The sequence below is a fragment of the Cyprinodon tularosa genome, unplaced genomic scaffold (assembly GCF_016077235.1).
Source record: "Cyprinodon tularosa strain WSP-4 unplaced genomic scaffold, ASM1607723v1 ctg337, whole genome shotgun sequence".
Taxonomy (NCBI): domain Eukaryota; kingdom Metazoa; phylum Chordata; class Actinopteri; order Cyprinodontiformes; family Cyprinodontidae; genus Cyprinodon; species Cyprinodon tularosa.
The window spans coordinates 664,484-685,267 of record NW_024039049.1 but is presented as its reverse complement, the minus strand read 5'-3'; the positions used below and the strand labels follow the sequence as shown (position 1 = coordinate 685,267).

Here is a 20,784-nt window from a genome sequence, read left to right as displayed (position 1 = left end):
CAGACGCAGCACTGCTGATGCAGAGCGCTATGATCACTCCTCTGAAACAGTTTATTAACGCCTAAATTAACTTCAAATGTAGAAACCTGCCAAAAGAATATGTTGGCTTTTATTATCCTGCTGCCTGCAGTTTGTAGCACAGACCTGAAAAACGCTAACATCTACTTCCAGCCGCCACCAACAGGAGGGGAAAACCCTGGAGAGGCGAGCGGGCCTGAGGCAGCTGCTGCTGGGGATTCCCAGTGACAGCGCAGCGCCGGTATGTGGGGGTCTGAGCGGCTCCCACAGAGAAATAATCTTTGAAGGCAGGATGGTAATCTGGATGAACTGACTGCACAGACAAGCATAAAAAATGCAGCAGCGGGCGCTTTTTAGCTGCTTCTATTGTCTGCAGTCTTATTCTTTGTTCCACCTACAGTATACTGTATTAATCTCAGTGTATTTATCTCAGTAATCTACAGTATATTAATCTCAGTGTGTTAATCCTAGTAATCTACAGTATATTATTCTTAGTGAATTAATCCCAATAATCTGAAGTGTATTAATCTCAGTGTATTAATCTCACTAATCTACAGTATATTAATCTTAGTGCATTAATCCCAATAATCTGAAGTGTATTAATCTCAGTGTATTAATCTCAGTGTGTTAATCCCAGTAATCTACAGTATATTAATCTCAGTAATCTACGGTATATTAATCTTAGTGCATTAATCCCAATAATCTGAAGTGTATTAATCTCAGTGTATTAATCCCAGTAATCTACAGTATATTAATCTTAGTGCATTAATCCCAATAATCTCAAGTGTATTAATCTCAGTGTGTTAATCTCAGCGTGTTAATCCCAGTAATCTACAGTAAAATATTCTCAGTAATCTACAGTATATTAATCCCAGTAATCTACAGTATATTAATCTCAGTAATCTACAGTATATTAATCTCAGTAATCTACAGTATATTAATCTCAGTAATCTACGGTATATTAATCTTAGTGCATTAATCCCAGTAATCTACAGTGAAATATTCTCAGTAATCTACAGTATATTAATCCCAGTAATCTACAGTATATTAAGCTTAGTTCATTAATGCCAGTAATCTGCAGTAAAATATTCTCAGCAATCTACAGTATATTAATCTCAGTAATCTACGGTATATTAATCTCAGTAATCTACGGTATATTAATCTTAGTGCATTAATCCCAGTAATCTACAGTAAAATATTCTCAGCAATCTACAGTATATTAATCTCAGTAATCTACAGTATATTAATCTCAGTAATCTACGGTATATTAATCTTAGTGCATTAATCCCAGTAATCTACAGTAAAATATTCTCAGCAATCTACAGTATATTAATCCCAGTAATCTACAGTATATTAATCCCAGTAATCTACAGTATATTAATCTCAGTAATCTACGGTATATTAATCTTAGTGCATTAATCCCAGTAATCTACAGTAAAATATTCTCAGTAATCTACAGTATATTAATCCCAGTAATCTACAGTATATTAATCTCAGTAATCTACAGTATATTAATCCCAGTAATCTACAGTATATTAATCCCAGTAATCTACAGTATATTAATCTCAGTAATCTACAGTATATTAATCCCAGTAATCTACAGTATATTAATCTCAGTAATCTACGGTATATTAATCTTAGTGCATTAATCCCAGTAATCTACAGTAAAATATTCTCAGTAATCTACAGTATATTAATCCCAGTAATCTACAGTATATTAAGCTTAGTTCATTAATGCCAGTAATCTGCAGTAAAATATTCTCAGCAATCTACAGTATATCAATCTCAGTAATCTACAGTATATTAATCTCAGTAATCTACGGTATATTAATCTTAGTGCATTAATCCCAGTAATCTACAGTGAAATATTCTCAGTAATCTACAGTATATTAATCTCAGTAATCTACGGTATATTAATCTTAGTGCATTAATCCCAGTAATCTACAGTGAAATATTCTCAGTAATCTACAGTATATTAATCCCAGTAATCTACAGTATATTAAGCTTAGTTCATTAATGCCAGTAATCTGCAGTAAAATATTCTCAGCAATCTACAGTATATTAATCTCAGTAATCTACAGTATATCAATCTCAGTAATCTACAGTATATTAATCTCAGTAATCTACGGTATATTAATCTTAGTGCATTAATCCCAGTAATCTACAGTGAAATATTCTCAGTAATCTACAGTATATTAATCCCAGTAATCTACAGTATATTAAGCTTAGTTCATTAATGCCAGTAATCTGCAGTAAAATATTCTCAGCAATCTACAGTATATTAATCTCAGTAATCTACAGTATATTAATCTCAGTAATCTACGGTATATTAATCTTAGTGCATTAATCCCAGTAATCTACAGTAAAATATTCTCAGCAATCTACAGGATATTAATCTCAGTAATCTACAGTATATTAATCTCAGTAATCTACGGTATATTAATCTTAGTGCATTAATCCCAGTAATCTGCAGTAAAATATTCTCAGTAATCTACAGTATATTAATCCCAGTAATCTACAGTATATTAATCTCAGTAATCTACAGTATATTAATCCCAGTAATCTACAGTATATTAATCTCAGTAATCTACGGTATATTAATCTCAGTAATCTACGGTATATTAATCTCAGTAATCTACGGTATATTAATCTTAGTGCATTAATCCCAGTAATCTACAGTAAAATATTCTCAGCAATCTACAGGATATTAATCTCAGTAATCTACAGTATATTAATCTCAGTAATCTACGGTATATTAATCTTAGTGCATTAATCCCAGTAATCTACAGTAAAATATTCTCAGCAATCTACAGGATATTAATCTCAGTAATCTACAGTATATTAATCTCAGTAATCTACGGTATATTAATCTTAGTGCATTAATCCCAGTAATCTGCAGTAAAATATTCTCAGTAATCTACAGTATATTAATCCCAGTAATCTGCAGTATATTAATCTTAGTGCATTAATCCCAGTAATCTGCAGTAAAATATTCTCAGTAATCTACAGTATATTAATCCCAGTAATCTGCAGTATATTAATCCCAGTAATCTGCAGTATATTAATCTTAGTGCATTAATCCCAGTAATCTGCAGTAAAATATTCTCAGTAATCTACAGTATATTAATCCCAGTAATCTGCAGTATATTAATCCCAGTAATCTGCAGTATATTAATCTCAGTGTTCTCCACCATCAGTTAGAACTGATGAGAGGATGTCAGGAGAAATTAAAAGGAACTTTTCAAGCTACCAAATGTGTTCAACTCATAAAAATTTAAAATAGACATCTGGGGAACAATTTAGATGAACTTAAAATAGATCAAACTTATTAAAATAATTTCTAAGGTACCTTAACCTCACTGGAAGCATATAAAGTCATTTTCCATAAACACTGACTTTAGTTATTGCTTAGAGATCAGATTAGATTAGATTAGATTCTTGCTGAGCTGAGAAAGAAGCTTTTATCTGTTGAGGCATAAATCATTATCAGGTTGGCAAAGTTTAAATCTAATCAGCTAGAAAGTTAGAGTCCTGATTCTATTTTACCGTCTTAAAGTCCGCTGTAGGAATAACTTGGACAGTTTGCCTGAAAGTGGTTCGCTTGTTTAGATTTTCTCATCCCTCCTTCCATCTTCACCATCATCACATTTAAAGCCTGTTTTCCGTCGTTTGCATGAAGAGAGCCTGTTTTCCCTCCAAAGGTCCGTCTGTTTACATCCTCTGTCAGTCTAACCTGTAAAATCCTTTCCTCAGAATTCAAATACATAAATAGTAACTGTTTAACGTCTAAACTGGGCTTTTAAAACCAGAACAGATGTGATGCAGAATATTAGTGAAATCTGCAGTAAACTGGTTCGTCACGTCATGAGACAGTTTAGCTTTTTATGTTATTGCAATTGGATTTATTCTTGTTTTGCAGGTTCAGCTCTGCCTCCTGCATCAAAGAGCAAACCAGAACGATCATCCCTTTGAAATCTCTTCTCCTCCATCTTTTCTCGACTTTCCAGCGCCGTTTAAATGCAAAGAGAGAAAAGGAATAAATCCACCTAATCAAACGCCTTCGTCTCTAAACCCTGGATGATGTGAAGCTTCCTACGCAGACGCAGCCCTGCGCCTCAGTTTGCTGTTCTTTACTGAAACCCCATCAGTTACTCCTTCTGGCCAATGCCATCAGCGTTCCAGTAAAGGACAGTAAAAGCAACATCAGGTTTTATAAACTAACTGAACGGGACTGAAGGGTTTCCTGGGGGAGTAAAAATCCAAGCAGGTCTTTTCTGCTGAAGCGCATCCAGACACATTCCTCTCTTCACTCTTTACAATTATTTTCTAAAACACTTTAATTAACTGACTATAAAACATGATGAAAGTACCTGAGTGCCTGCAGGCTGACATTAAAAGTCTCTCCTTTATGGTGATTTTATTTCACATGAAAAAAAGATATATAACAAATAAAGATAAAAATCTAATAGTCAGAAATCTTAAAACAACATCAGTCTATTTCTTTCTTTGGAAGTTGTGCTTTATTGTTCAATAACAACAGAAAGAAGGTTGATTGTGCAGGAATGAGGTTAAAAAACATGTTAATACCAAACGCTGCATCATCGGGAACTTCAACACTAGGGGTGGAACGGTTCACAAAATCCACGGTTCGGTTCACGGTTTCGTGGTCACGGTTTTCGGTTCGGTATATGTTGATTGTTTCCCGGAAATCCCATTAAAATTAATGAAATTAATGAAAAAATCCCCCAAAAAATTAATGCATTGCAATTAATTTTAATGATCCGCTGAAACCCTGGATCATTTCCGCATGTTTTGCTGCTTTGAATTTAATCATCTGGCGCATGCCCTCTACCATCTCCAAGGAACTCAGAGCGGAGCGGACGGGAGCCACAGTGGAGGCTGTAGGCTTTGCTTTGAGCAGCCGGTCTGGAGCGCAGCGGGGCGGAGCGCTGACGGAGTATGAGGGATTTTAGGGTTAGCATGACATGTTGGTCATGTTGCTGTTAGCATAAACAAAACGTGTTGCACAATGCTCGCACACTGTTGCACTTTTATCCACAACTTTCTTTCGGCCGTCATCGTAGGTCACTCTAAATGCAAAGTGGTCCCATACAGCAGACCTATAAAGTGCTGCTGGCGCGTCTTCCAACTCCTGTTCTTTCCCACTCGCCATACCCACACAATTCTCCACAACAACTGAGGCTGTTTCTCAATATGCGTTCTTGAGCGTTCTCGTGTGCTCGTGTACTCGTGGCACGTCATCAGCCTCAGCCCGAGTACCGTTCCAATTCTCGAGAACGCCAGATCGAGAACGCATCAAATCCCCGGATGTTGTTCTCGCCCCGCCCTCTTTATCCAGCATGCATCAGAGCAGACTTGTGCGTTCTTCAGACTGACCGCTTCCCCAGAATGCCCCGCGGCCGCAGCTTGATTGGAGACAGCGCTCACAGTGGTAAGTTAAACATTCCCTTTTCTGCTGCTGTTGTTCTTCAAAAGTACGCTTTGAAATCGTTTGAGGCGATAACATTATACATTGAAGCCTCCCTGTGTGGCCTGTTTACAGCGTTAGTGCGAAATAAAAAAAAGTCAGACGATGAGCGGACCAGAGTGACCAGCAGACCTCCGAGGGTAACCGCAGCCAGGGCTAAATTTACCCCGTCTGTAGTGCACTTCTCTCGGTCTAGTTATGTGTGAAGTAGCGCTCGTTCTGATGGCGTTTTTTTGCTTTAATTTCGGCCCACCATTGCTGGTTTTATACCCACGGTTCGGTAATTTTTTTTATGTTTTTTAAGCTTTAGAAATTAAAAATATTGTTTTCAAAATGTTTTGGGTAGGGAATAAATAGTTTTGACTGTTAAAGAAATGCTAAAGAACGTTGCATGTGATGACGTCACGAGTACGCTTCTGTTCCAATACACATACGTGCTTGCGTGCTCGCGTTCTCGTCAAGTCTGATCTTCCTGCGTTCTTGCCAAGAACGGACTTGACGAGAACGCGAGTACGTACTCGCGTACTCGCATTACTCGCAGTACGTACTCGCATTACTCTGAATTGAGAAACGGCCTGATTTTTTTCTGCTACACCCGGCTAAGCTGCTTCGCTTCTTCTTCTTCTTGTTTACTACTGGTGGTTGGCTTTGGTCGCAGTACCGCCACCTTCTGCTCTGGAGTGTAAATGCTTCGCCTATGAGAAAAAGGAGCAGCGCATGAACCGAACCGAGACAGTCGAACCGAACGGTTTGGACGATTTTTATAAACCGTTCCATCCCTATTCAACACTGAGGTTCACTTTCTCCACGGCCATTATGACCATTCAAACCAAAACAATGACAAAAACACTGTTCATATAAATAGCATTCATATATTTTGTCTCCTTCATTTTTACAAGAAGTGCCTGAAAGACGGATTTAAAGCTGTAAACATAACTGCTACAAAAGTTTCTCATTCTTTTCACTTCAAGCTCAAAACAGACGCTCCCAATTTACCAAAGAAAAAACTAAGTATGAATATAACAATGAAAAAATAATAATGATAGCAATTTAAAAAGATAAACCAAGAAATATATATTTTTAAATTTAATTCCGTAAAAGTAAAAAAAAAAAAAAAAAAAGACATTTAAATTGCGAAAGCTTCCTGGAGAGGAACCAAGTCCAGTGGATATTTTTTTGAACTTTTATGACTATGATTATGACCTGGAGGACTGAGAATCTTCATCAGCATATTTTTTAATTTAAGTTTCCCCCCCAAAAAGTTAAAAAACAATCCACTGAACTTTGTTTCCCAGCGTTAAGAGACATATTCCAGGCTTTTACACTTGCTTTTTGTTGTTTAAACATTAAAATGTGATCAGAAACCTGGTGACCTTATACTAAAGTAATATTCTGTTGATAAAACACAAACAATACGTTCATCATTCTTCTGAGGGGAAATCCCGACATCAACAGTATGTCGGTTTGAACAAAAATATGCAGCACATTGGTTACGTTTGGCTACGTAGGCTAATGGCCGCCACAAGATGGCAGCCATCTTTCATGCGCCCCAGAAGTCAGGGAACAACATGGGTTTTTTTATGCTATTTTCAATGAATTGTGCTATTTAATGTAGTGTCTTCAATCTCTTTTACTTTAATGCCCCAAATAAAAGGTTAGTAGACAATTCCTTCATTAAATTCATCGAGGTTTGTTACTTTATTAAAATGTGAGAAAACACAAAAGACATTTGATAAAGAATGTTTTGTTTTCATCCCGCTCATGGCGACCACAGACAGGCTGCAGACATGTTAACATCTATCCAGGATGTTCAGTTTCTTTGAAAGTCTTTTTCTTTATTAAGCCAAGTATTTCAAAGGAGGATACTTTAAAGTATTTTTTAATTATTGATTGCAGAGGGAGAATGCATGAATTGTGTGTGGGTGTTTGGTTTCCTACCTGTGAGGGGCTGTAGAGATCCTGCAGAGAATTACGGGACCCTTTCCTGCAGCAGCCGTCCACCACAAACGGGTTCTTCTGCATGACTGGAAAAGAAGAAGAACAGTTAGAGAGTCAGTAAGGAGAAAAAAAGAAGTCTGTTATCTTCATGAGGGATAAATATTCAACCATGTATGATCATCAGCGGTTTGATGTGGCTTTTTCTTCTTCAGCCAAATGGACGAAAAGAGCCTGACTTTGAAAAGTCAAAAGTATTTCTAAAATGTTTTTGATATTAGATTCTAAGAAACACTTTGATTAAAAAAGGCTGCCAAAGATTTAAGCAGAATTATGCATGAAGCGACCTGGAGTCAGGAGCTGAAACCCAATCAGCACCCAGCAAAGCTCCGAAGCCGAACCACATGAACGGGTCCAGAAATATGCAAAGAGATGAGAGATCGTCGACAGATTTGATGGTTGCTTCTCTGGCTGAATCAGTAATGAGCTCAGAGCTCGTGCATAAAAAAACCAGATGCCTTGTTTTACAGTAGCTCTGCTGATCTTCCAATCAGTGGAGAAAATCGGCTGTTTAAAGAACCGCATTAAAATACTTTAATAGCGAACAGCTAAGGCCTTGATAAAACAATGGAATGATTCCCTTCCTAACCTTATCTAAAATCTGTGCCTCTAAACAGAATAACTTGATCAGCTCAGAGCGTTTTGAGGCTAATTCACAATTCAACTTTGTCAAGAACAGAACCTTTTTATAGGAAGGAGCGCTAACGCAGGTTATTCATCCCTGCTGCAACCAGACTTTACAATGCCACACTACAACCGCACAACTACTGCAATAGAGAATAATTAATAATTATATATATATATACACACACACACACACACTAGTATTGCACCGATGCCAATTTTTGGCCTAGACACCCAATACCTGGCTGTGCAGTGTTGGCCGATACCGATACATCTGTTTGAAATTGATGTGTGTGTATTAGAGACTGACACGGGAGTGGATTTTCACTCCTGTCCCGTCCCGATCCCGGGCCAGAGTAGAAATCTAAATCCTGTCCCGTCCCACTCCTGGTGAAATTACTCCCGCTCCCATTCAGAATGACTCCTGCTCCTGCACCGCTCCCATTCTTGTTGTCTTCAATAAGATTTCTGCCAATACATTGAATCTGAATTTCTTTTGAGCGCGGGTGAAAAACTCAGATCGGAAGCACTGTTGGTTTTTGAGTCGTGTAGTTTTTTTGACTCGCATTATAGTGTAGACTTCAAGGAAAAAAACTACAAAATGGCGGCGCCAGCACTGGATTTTTTTTCTACTTTATTTTTTGGCATCAATCCTAATTTTTTTTAGTTACTATTGGTTTGTTCCCGCTCCCGTCTGCTCCCGTTAATGTTTTATCCTGTCACGTGATTGTTACTAATACTGACTCCCATCCCACGGGAATCCCGTGGGATTCCCGAAAAAATGTCAGTCTCTAGTGTGTATATAAAGAACTTCATCCTACCTGGATGTAAAATAATTGCCATCATGGCTTCATGTCAAGCTGCTTCCTACCTTTGTGAAGCAGGAAAAAGACTAAAACAAAGTGAATCCAGTAGAACTTTTTATTGCCTACCTGGAATGGGTAAAAATAGTTGAAGAAACTTTTGGCTCTCAAAATGGTATCGGTGCCCTATTGGTTGGTGCTCACAGATACCGATAAAACCATTTTAAGTGCTGGATCGCTGCCCCGCCCTATACTGTTGTCGGCATCGGTGCAACCCTGATTCTGATTCCTAGTATATACTGTATATTTATCCCATGCACCTTCTTCTTCTTTGACTATTTGAACTGATTTAAGGAGTAAATTTCACCAATGTGAGATCTATAAAGTCAATCAATCAATCCAGTTATTAGCTCTAAATGCTAACTGTTGGTGGCTGTGTAAAGGTTTGAGATAAAAACATATCAATAAAGTGGAACTGCTGCTTTATCTGATTTATTGGTGATTAAATATGGAAAACCTCTGATCTGATCCTAGCTTTGTTTTTCTGATTCTGAATAAACTGTGAAACACCTGAAAATCCTTTTTAAAAACCAAGCAGACGCCTCAGACTCTATAAATCACCACCGCTGCTAGAACTTTATCTAATTTATTCACCTGAAGTTTTAGTGAATTAATCGACCAGCTGAGCGGCTATTTTAGGAGCCCAAAACAAACCCATTTTTCTTTTTAATGTTTTAACATAAGATTGTTTAATTAGAGCTGATTTTCACTGTAGAACATTTACCCTGTTAAGCATCAAAATTTTGAACCGTGAACAGAAAGGAATCACAAAAAAAAACAAAAAAAAACGAATTAGATCCTTTTTTTAACTAAATGTAGAGAAAAAAAAACTTGGGTGATTCTGGATTAACGGTAAAGCACAAAGATAAGTTGTGTTTCTATGTCAAACATAGAAGTTTGAATTTGTATAATTTTGTGACACCTTCAGCTTTAAACTTTTTTGTTCATGTTTCTGAATAAACATCAGGTAAAAAAAAAACAAACGAGCTGATAGATGTCTTTGAAACTTGCGTAATATCTATGATACCCTTGCTGTTATATGGGCTGTTAGAGGGTTATATGTGCTTTGCACGGTTAAATAAGTCATAAAATGAGTAAAACAAAACTCAAAGCATGTTTTATAAATGATATATCTTTGAGAAAAAGAAGCAGAAAGCTATTTTTGATCTAAAGCTTTGTAGTTCTTTGGTTTCTTGGTGTGGAGCGGTGAACAAGGTGCTACAGAACGTGCTTCACATCATTAGAAAGGTGAGTTTCTCTAGTTTCATATCATTCAATGGTTTGTAGACCTTTAATCTATCCAAAATAGTTACAAAAATCAATCCAATGGAGTTTTTTTTACAAGTTTAAAGACGTTTTTCTTTCTATCCAGGAAGCTTTTTCAATTCAAAATTTCAGAAATAGCGTTGAGTTCCAGGTTTTATAGGGTGGACCAAAGCAAAGCCTTGTTTTGGTTTAGAAAACATGTTAATTAAACCTGACGAGCGATCCGACCCTTTGGAATGGGGGTCGTTTTGTTTCTTTGTTAGCCTGTAATACCAGAAACCTTAATCTATCTGCCAGGAGGAAATGTTTAACTCTTCTTTCTGCGTCCTAAATGTACCGTTACGTCCCTTAATCTGCTGACCTGTAATTGTGGAGCAAAACAAACTTAGACAGAAACACTCTATGGGATCTACTTCTACCACAATGCTTCTTAAGGTTGGTACTCTGACTTTAGAGATCAGGGCTATTCCCTGCCTTTAATTCCCACTATGGCTGCCATTCCTACGGAAAATTACAAATATTCCAAGTATAAACTAATTATTTGAGCATTTGCATTTCAGAAAAGGAGGGGCAGCAATATCTCAGCATCCAATCTCTGGTTTTCACTGAATTGGCTACTGGTTGGTGATTAAGAACAAAACTTAAATCCTGGTAACTAGGGCGCAGTTCAAGATATTTTGTTGTATTATCCTAATGAAATAAAAACACTCTTCAATAAAGACATTAAGGAGGATTTTTGCGAATTTTTAGAAAGAACTGCCCTCTACACTTTAAAGAAAAATGCACATGCACAACCCTGTACCCGCTACCGAGAGGGAACGCCTATTAAATGCATGCAGCAGCCTGTTTCTCCTCGTGCACACTCTGTTTAAAAGTTCTATACAAGCTTACTCTGTCCGAATGTCCTCCCTAAATCCCTCCATCACTATATCGATCAATCACTTTATAGTTAACTGACCGTTCGGACAGATGATCTCTGCTCTTAACTCCCCACTGGGAACGGAACTCCTCCTCCACTGCACGCTGCCTGCGCCATCTTTGTTATTAGTCGCCGCTGTCTTGTAGCAGCAGCCTATGGCGACAGCCGCCATAGGCTGCTGCCCCTATGGCTGCTCCCCCTCCCTGCTTTGCGAGGGGGAGCTCTCAGCGCAAAGCATTCTGGGATACATCTGCCTCTTCTGAGGCCTTTTTCTTCACCTGAATGAAGTTGGCCCCCCCACCTTATTAAGATCAGACAAAATTAGCGTCAAACGTTTGTGCTACGTTTGTGCAGCAAACATTTTCGTTTGTGCTGCTTTGGATTTGAAGATATTTTTGAAAACGTAAAGGTCAAAAGGTCAACCAGCCCCCCCCACCTTATTCAAATCAGACAAAATTGGTGTCAATTAACTCAGCTCCGTTTGTGCAGCAAAAGTTTTCGTTTGTGCTTCGTTTGTGCCAGAGATGGCAAAAGTACTCACTTTCCGTACTTGAGTAAAAGTACAGATACTTGTGTTAAAAAATACTCTGGTAAAAGTGGAAGTACTGATTAAACTTCTTTACTCAAGTAAAAGTAACAAAGTACAGGCTTGTAAATTTACTTAAAGTATAAAAGTAAAAGTAGAAACCACTTTTTTCATGCCGTTGCCTACATTTTAAATGGATGTCTGCCAATAGGACTAGATCTCCGTTGTGTTCATTTTCAATCATCTCGTCGTCCATGCTACTATGCTAACGCCACCGCCACCAAGCTGCAATGATTTGCCGCCAATGAATACCGCCGAATCTGTCGATTCATCTTGTAGTGGTGCGTCAAATGCAACGTAGATTCCCATCCAATTAGATTGAATTTGGTATTGATGACGTGAAAAATAATAACGGTAACTCCATTGAAATGATTCAAAACTAAAGTAACGAGACAATTTTTATAAATGTAAGACATAGAAATATCTAGAAATATTTCTTTATATCTTTAAAACGATAGCGGCACAAACGAAAATTTTTGCTGCACAAACGTTTGACACTAATTTTGTCTGATTTGAAGAAGGTGGGGGCCGACTTCCCTCAGGTTTTTTCTCCTTCTCATGCACTTCGTAGACTTTTTCTCTGCCGACTCTCGGCCATTTTAGATTAGATGAGCTTTATTGATCTCACAGCGCAGAAATTCACTGGTCACATATTGGCCTAGTAATTAAAGAAGGTGCAAACAAGGAGGAAAAAGGTGCATTAAGAATAAACAATATATCAAGGTATTTTCAAAGAACCGCGGTGAGAAAGGTGAGCTTCAATGACCGTCTGAAACCGTAGCTCAGATATACGCCTGAAAGTGCGCAGAAAAAGATCGCTAACGGGACGAGCACATAGGACGGCCTTACGTAAACATCTCACCAGAATGATTGACAGTTAAGAGGACCACTTAGTTAAATGATCCACCCTGAAATAGAAGACCCTCCTCTATAGCTTTAATTACATCTCATAGCAGCTGCATTTAATCTCTGAATGGAAAAAAAATTAAGGAAAAAGAATCAATCATTTGAATTTATTGCTTAGACAACAAATCTAAATTGATTACGATAAAGGATCTGATTAATGCGCACCTCTACTTATTACTTTCCTCATTGTAGAGGGAACATGCTGAGCTTTGGTAGGAGATTTTCTCCAGGGCTGAATTTTCCACATTCAGACAGAAAAAAGCATCAGTGGCACCGAACAGATCTTAACATGAGAGCCATGCTTGTGTGTTTGGTTGATGAATCACACTGAGATGTTGATTTGTTTCAGCAAACGAAGCCTCTTTTATAGACTTCCAGACAAAACCCATTTCTTTTACAAAAAGAGGCAATCTCCTCGGTTTAAAAGCAATACCTTCTAAAATCTACATCATTACAGGAAAAGGTTTTCTTCTAGTGAATACTTTGCCCTTTCATCGCTCCCAGCATGAAGCTCAGTTTAGAAGGCAGCAACATCCAAGGTACCATCAGACGTTAGCCGTCTTTGAGCTTGTTGCATGTGATTTAATGCCAAACACAAAGCACCTCTGCAGCCTGTAGTGTAAAGAAGGAACGGTTAAACAAAACATGAGCTAGCTTAGCTTGAATCATGGCAAACACAGAAATATAATATGAGGTTATGAATTCTGTAAACTCTCCCAGATTCGGCTTCTATGACATTTGGTATCACCGTAGGGAGTAACGCTTTGCTGCAGGTAAGGAGCCTGGAGCTACAAGGGATGAATAATGAGAGCCAGCAGACTACATGCCAAGGGCAAAGCTGCACTTTATGATTCGTTTGGCAGGAGTTCAGCTCCTTACACAACGGCATGCAGAGCCGCTGCTGGCAGCAGATCAGCAGGAGCAGCCAGCGCTACACTTCGATCCCACCGCACTCTGTGGGGAGATGATGAAGGGCAGCGCAGGCCTGACAGGCAAGGAAAATACTAAATAATGATGGATGGTCTTCTGTCTGATGAATATGAGATTCTGAAGTGTGGAAAACTGATGGGGAACAAAACAAATGAACACTAAAGCCTGAATTATCAGTGAGGCATAAAGCTGTCTTTGTCGGCTATTCGTTTCAGCTTCATTTAAACAATAGGAAAATGACAGTTATGCTTGTTGATTCCACTTCAGGCTGACCTGCTAAAGATGTTATCCCCCCAAAAAAATACAACCTTACACTTGGAAATCCAGTAAGTTCTTCATTAAGTTGATAACCATTAATCAATTAAATGTATTACAAACTGCATCGTTTCCTTTCTGTCCTGATTTGTGGACATTAAGATCTAAAGAGAAGCATCAGAGTAAAAAAATATATTCACACCTAGGAGACTTAGGGGGTGACTCTAGTGGCTGGAAGTTGGAGGGGATATTGCTGGGAGTTGCAGGGAAGTGGGCAGCCATTCGGCTGGCGTTTGACTGGGAAGGACCATTTTGAATGGCTGCTATTGTAGCTATGCTGCTATAGGCTTAGACTGCTGGAGGACATAGGGACCCTTTTTCATCATTCTGCTTCATTCTATCTCTATTCTCCCACTCTGCAGAATCTGTTAGTTCAATCTCTAACGTTCTGCTCTCTCTGCTTTTTCTCATAGTAGCTTCATCTGGTCTGTTCCTGTTTGGCTGTGACTCCATCCTGGAGAGAAATATCAGCTGTGCTGCTGCCATCAACACCTTTGTTTCTAGATGTTGGAGCTTGGCCTGTTTTCCAGTGTAGTCCTGTTTCTCTGACTGTGACTAACTGGATGTGCTCCCTTCATCCTCTGACATGGGAGCTGGCTCGGAGCTCGTCTGCCTGGCTGTGTGTTTCCTGGACGGGGCCGCCTGTGGAGCTGGTTGACAGTTGCCTTTTGTATCTATGCTTCTTTTTCTACGTCTGCTTCTGTCTCCTTGAACCCCAGTGGGCCTCAGCAGATGGCCGCTCACACTGAGCCTGGTTCTGCTGGAGGTTTCTTCCTGTTTAAAGGGAGTTTTTCCTCTCCACTGTCGCTACAAGCATGCTTAGTGTGAGGGATTGCTGAAGAGTCAGTGAGTCAATGCAATCAGCTGGTTTTCCTTAGACAGAAAACTTTGAATCAATCTGACTGGATGATCTGATTGAGTTGTCTCTGTAAACCTAAGATAACATGTGTTCTGAATTGGAGCTATAGAAACAAACTGAGTAGAATTTCATTTTTTTATTATCAACAATGCAAAGAAGGTTGTGGAGGAAAATCCAGCCACAAAAAAATCCTCCAGCATTTGGTCCCAGGTAAGAAACACACAGATAATAAACTGGAAGCTGAGGGTCTTAAGTTCAATACTGTGTTTGAACTATTATTCCTTCAGAGCTTTGGATTGTTGCAGACTTTGGTCAAAACTATTTTTCTTTTTTCTTCCAAAGTTCATTTCATTAAATGAAATAGAAAAACAGAGAGCAGATTCTTCTTTACACATAGGAATAAACAAGTAAGGAGTGAATTAATGCATATTTTTAAACTTGTTTTGGGCTCTGAGGTAATAATAGTTTAATGAGGCAGAAGCGGAAAGAAAAAGAAGGACAGTAGAATCACAGCAGCGCTTCAATAAAGAACATTGATGTAAAAGGCAGGTAATAATAATGGAGTTTAACAAACTCAAACATCAATAAAAATAATCCTCACAAACAGAAGCTTAGGAAGTTTTTCAGACCTGAGAAATCAGAGCAATAACTGTTATAGAGGCAGCTAGTAAATATGTAGCCTCTTAAAGTAATGTTGCCATACTGGTTGCCTTTAACTGTTTATAAACAGGAGAAATGAAAGTAATACTTTGTGTAATTTATATACAACTATGTAGAAAAAGCAAAAAGAATCAAATCGACCCCAAGAACAAAATCCCCCAAAAGTTCCTGCAGCTCTAGGAGACAGAAGCTCAACAGGAACGCCTGCTCTTCCCATGAATCTTCAAGATCTCAACGCACTTGCTGTTGCGCTGCTCTAATTGCATGGAAAGTTTGTCCGTCGGCATCGCTCATGGAAGGCTCCGCCCTCAAAGGCGCCTCTGCCCTCTGTTTAATTTTCTCTTTGCACATGTCCCTACCCGATCCCACAGGAAGCACCATCCGTACCATTGGCTCATTTGCACAAGCAGATATTAATGCAGGTCACCATAAATTAACTAATTATGGTACTAATTACTAAGTACTAATACTTATTTCTATCCTTAACTCACTAAAGAATGCTAATACACACCTTTAAACCATTATTAATGACTTTTCTTACACACTTTTGATGTTTTTATACTTTTTGCATGCTAAGAGCAGTCCGGCTAAATCTGATTAAACCATGTTTATCTGCATTTTTGTTGTTTCTTTCTTTAGATTACGCACTATATACCATTATGTTAACACGAAGGGAAAAAATAAAACTCAAAATGAATACATTTGTGTTTAAATCCAAAGCTGACAAAGTTAGCTCCTGGAAGTAGCGTAGGATCCCATTTCCTGCATAGACTAGTGATAAAACAAAGAATTTTAATGCTGTTATTTTCTAAGGAAATACATTACTAACCTTTAGATATTGTAGTTTAGTACGCTTACTAATTTTAAGAAGAGAAGAATGTAATTTAGGTTTTTTTTTTCAAAAATAAAATCAAGGGTGACTTGGATGTAGATCTGGTTTAGCAAAAGAGCTTCTGGTACGGATCGAGCTACTATCTGGTACGGATCGAGCTTCTTTCCGGTACGGATCGAGCTTCTTTCCGGTACGGATCGAGCTTCTTTCCGGTACGGATCGAGCTTCTTTCCGGTACGGATCGAGCTTCTTTCCGGTACGGATCGTGCTTCTTTCCGGTACGGATCGTGCTTCTTTCCGGTACGGATCGTGCTTCTTTCCGGTACGGATCGTGCTTCTTTCCGGTACGGATCGAGCTACTTTCCGGTACGGATCGAGCTACTTTCCGGTACGGATCGTGCCTCTGGTACGGATCGTGCTTCTTTCCGGTACGGATCGAGCTTCTTTCCGGGACGGATCGAGCTTCTTTCCGGGACGGATCGAGCTTCTTTCCGGTACGGATCGAGCTTCTTTCCGGCACGGATCGAGCTTCTTTCCGGCACGGATCGAGCTTCTTTCCGGTACGGATCGAGCTTCTTTCCGGTACGGATCGTGCTTCTTTCCGGGACGGATCGTGCTTCTTTCCGGGACGGATCATGCTTCTTTCTGGTACGGATCGAGCTTCTGGTACAGATCGTGGTTCTGGTACGGATGGAGCTTCTGGTATGGATCGAGCTTCCGGTTCGGATCGAGCTTCTGGTACGGATCGTGCTTCTGGTAATAAATGTGAGCAGACATTTGTTCATCTGTCTGCTCACATTCAAGATGTGATGAATCTGTCAAATGCAAACATAAATCTGGACCTGCCTCTGCACCAAATATTAGTGAAGATCTGTCGCTCTGTCTGGCATTTCCCTTCCCTGTAGTAAAGATTACACACAGGTTTCCTGCCATCTCAGCAGACGTCAACACAAAGGACAGAAAGAGTAAAAAAAAACTGCAGATTTTATGAAATTAAACAGCAGGGTCTGCAAAGGTTGCCACTGACCCCAGTTTGACTGGACATGCCCTGCAGGACGACTTTGATCTGACCATTGGCAGGACCCAGGCCCCAACAACAGAGCCCTGCTGGAAGCCAGCTGAGTGCTTGTTAGTGTAATAAACCTGAACAGACAGTTGTGACCTTCAGCAGACGAGGGGAAAGAGAGAGAAGCAACCAATGCCTGTCCGTCTTATGCTAACAAGCACTCCTCTACAGAAACACTTCTGATTGATGGTCTGGGAGCTGAAGCCCGTCTTCAATAATGCAGTTCATGCAGTCTGGATGTGATCCTGGAGTTCCTTTCAACTCCCCCACAGGTTTACGAATCATTTCAAGTACCAGCGAACAGAATCAGCACAAAGCAAACAGACTGAGCAAGTAATGAGGATCCGGTGTTTGAGTAAAGCAACAGCCACGCCGCATTGACCTGATCTGTATCTGCTGGCACCAAGTAGACATGCACTAATGGTGACGGAAGCTAGAATATGTTGGTTTTACCAAAAAGAGACGTTTATTAATAAACAAAGAGATAGAGGCAGTTAAAACATCTCTGTCCCAAATTATTATTGATGCTGTGTGGTGCACATCTGCTAAAGAAATGGAAGTACTCCTTCCTACCACAGCCAAAAAAGCGGCATATTTGATGACCTTAACACCACAGGGTATTATTTAGTCACTTCAATTAGATTCTATTCAGTTTATTTCTATAGTTCCAATTCACATCATGTCATCTCAGGTCACTTTCCAGTTCACCAGATCATCAAGATCAGATTGATTCAAAGTTTCACAGCCAGGCAGACGAGCTCCGAGCCAGCTCCCATGTCAGAGGATGAAGAGAGCACATCCAGTTAGTCACAGTCAGAGAAACAGGACTACACTGGAAAACAGGCCAAGCTCCAACATCTAGAAACAAAGGTGTTGATGGCAGCAGCACAGCTGATATTTCTCTCCAGGATGGAGTCACAGCCAAACAGAGATAGAATGAAGCAGAATGATGAAAAAGGGGTCCCTATGTCCTCCAGCAGTCTAAGCCTATAGCAGCATAGCTATAGAGATAGCTCAGGATAACCTGAGCCACTGTAACTAGAAGCTTTATCAAAAAGGAAAGTTTTAAGTCTATATTTGTGTGTGTAATTGGCAGGAACATCTGTCAGCTTGTACCTTAAATCGTTGGTATTACTTTAATAAAAGTACTACTGGTTACACTTGACTTTAAGCTTCATCAGAAATGTCTCAATTGCAAAATGGGAAGAACGACAGAGAACCAGGAGTAACTTCTGCTGCTTTAAAATGATCTCTGAGTTCGTAGCCTAGATGCGTTTTTATTCCAGAGTATAAAACCCGTCAGATGTGAACAGCTTGCGGTAATGTCTTTCTCAAACCGTATTTGGAGCCTTATTTTGATGAGACTCCTCTAACTTCACCACTTGGAGTCCTGGGAACAGTTTTTGGTCATTTCTCCAGAAAGAAATTTGGAAAAACAGATCAATAACTGAACCGATCAACCAGTCATAGAGTTTGCATTATGGCTCACTTCTGTCCTCACACCTGGCTTCTCATTATGACACACATTCACCCTATAAGAGCCGTAAAAATGTTTACTTAACAGCACTGTTAAGACTGTTCCTAATGTCTACCACATGTTTCCATGTCCATCGTTGGACAAGGAGAAAAATCCACTTTTCTTTAAACAGCTATTAGGGCAGAATCCAGTCAGATCCGTCCCCACTGGATCGTCTCCGTTCTGCTCTGATGCCTCCAGGCATTTCCTCCATTACACACATCCTAGACAGACTGCTGAACATTCTCTGATAATCCTGTCTGAGGTCCGTCCGCTGACTAACAGAGTGACTCCATTTTTATTCTCTAAAGGCACCTGTAGTGAATCAGAAAGCCAGCCCTTTGGGAAGCCCTCCCAGCCCCCCCTATCCTCTCACCTGTTCCGACCGGCTGCATTCCTCAGCTCAGAGCCGGCTAAGGTCATGGAAAACCATTCCCTCGGTGCTGACAGCTGCTGCCTCTAACAAACATGCACTAATCATCTGGAGGATATATATATATATATATATATATATATATATATATATATATATATATATATTATATTTTTTTTTGACAGTGGAGCCCTTTAGCTGTATTTGTAGTTGAGAAAGTCACAGTGGAAGACGTGGTCTGACTCAAACCCCAAAGCAACATGGATACCAAAATAACTAGGGATGCACGATATTGGGATTTTGGCCGATATCCGATATGCCGATATTTTAAAACTCATGTAGCCGATAACCGATATCGATACCGATGTTAAAGCTGGACAAAAATAAGCAGTCATTGAAAATAGCAGTTTTGTTATCCATTTCTGACACCTTGAAAAATAATATACTCAAATGTATTTTCATATGCTGATATCAAATTGATTTTTAAAAACGCGGTATCGATCTATTTTACTTTCAAAATCTGGTGAAATTTCATCGTTCTGTTACAAACTCTCGTGATATTTTGCAAATTCTTGTGAGATTTTGTTAGTAAAATAGATCGATACCGCGTCAATATATCAACATATAAAAATATGGCAACATTTGGTGAATTTTCGGGGGATTTCGTAGCATAACGATGACATATAGCAATATTTCATTAGTAAAAGAGATTGATATGGTGTTTTTAAATGGCAATATATCAGCATAGGAAGATATTGGGATATTTTAATGTATCAATATTTTTTCCCTCGTCTTTAGAAGTTTTTAAGTCGGTATAAAAGAAGTTTTTGAGGAAGAAGAAGTAGTATATTTTTTTTTTTAGACTTTAGAAACTCAGAAGCTGATCAAATATCGCGTTAAATATCGGTGGGGTGGCCGATGTCCGATATTCAGTTTTAAGGCCGATACCGATAGGGGGCCGATTATATTGTGCATCCCTCAAAATAACTGAATGATCAATATCATCTGATAAACATATACAAAAGTTACTTTTTTATCTAAACATTTAATTTTGATAGCAAGAAAAATATTGCAATACAGTGACAAAATCATATTGTCACGCTCATCGTATCGCCGCACACATACCAATACTCACCCCGAGTAAACTGGTTCAAAAACCATTGAAAGACAACATGATTTATGTGCAGACAACGTCTGCATTTGGTTAAAAAGTTGTGTTGCATCGATACCAGTATCAGGCGGGGCCCCGATCCAGCACTAAAATGGTGGTATCTGTATCGGCGAGTACCAACAAATAGGACTGATACCATTTTGAGAGCCAAAGGTTTCTTCAACTATTGTCACCCATTCCAGGTAGGCAATAAAAACTTTGTTTTAGTCTTTTTCCTGCTTCACAAAGGTAGGCAGCAGCTAACAAAGCCATGATGGCAATTATTTTACATCCAGGTACTATGCAGTTCGTCATACACACACATGGTATTGGTATGGGCCAATACTGCACAGTCAGGTATCGGAGCCAAAAAATGGCATCGGTGCAACACTATTAAAAATTAAAAAGTCGTTATTTT

The 20,784-nt window shown here is 39.1% G+C and overlaps 1 protein-coding gene across 2 annotated transcripts in view; it reads right to left on the bottom strand.

The window, feature by feature from the left end:
- chst11 (carbohydrate (chondroitin 4) sulfotransferase 11) overlaps nucleotides 1-20,784 on the bottom strand; it is a 111,528-nt gene that overhangs the window by 17,378 nt on the left and 73,366 nt on the right. For both annotated transcript variants that reach the window (XM_038294244.1, XM_038294243.1), the window contains exon 2: nucleotides 7,445-7,530. In XM_038294244.1, coding sequence (XP_038150172.1) covers nucleotides 7,445-7,530 — 86 coding nt within the window. The remainder of the gene's footprint in view (nucleotides 1-7,444; nucleotides 7,531-20,784) is intronic.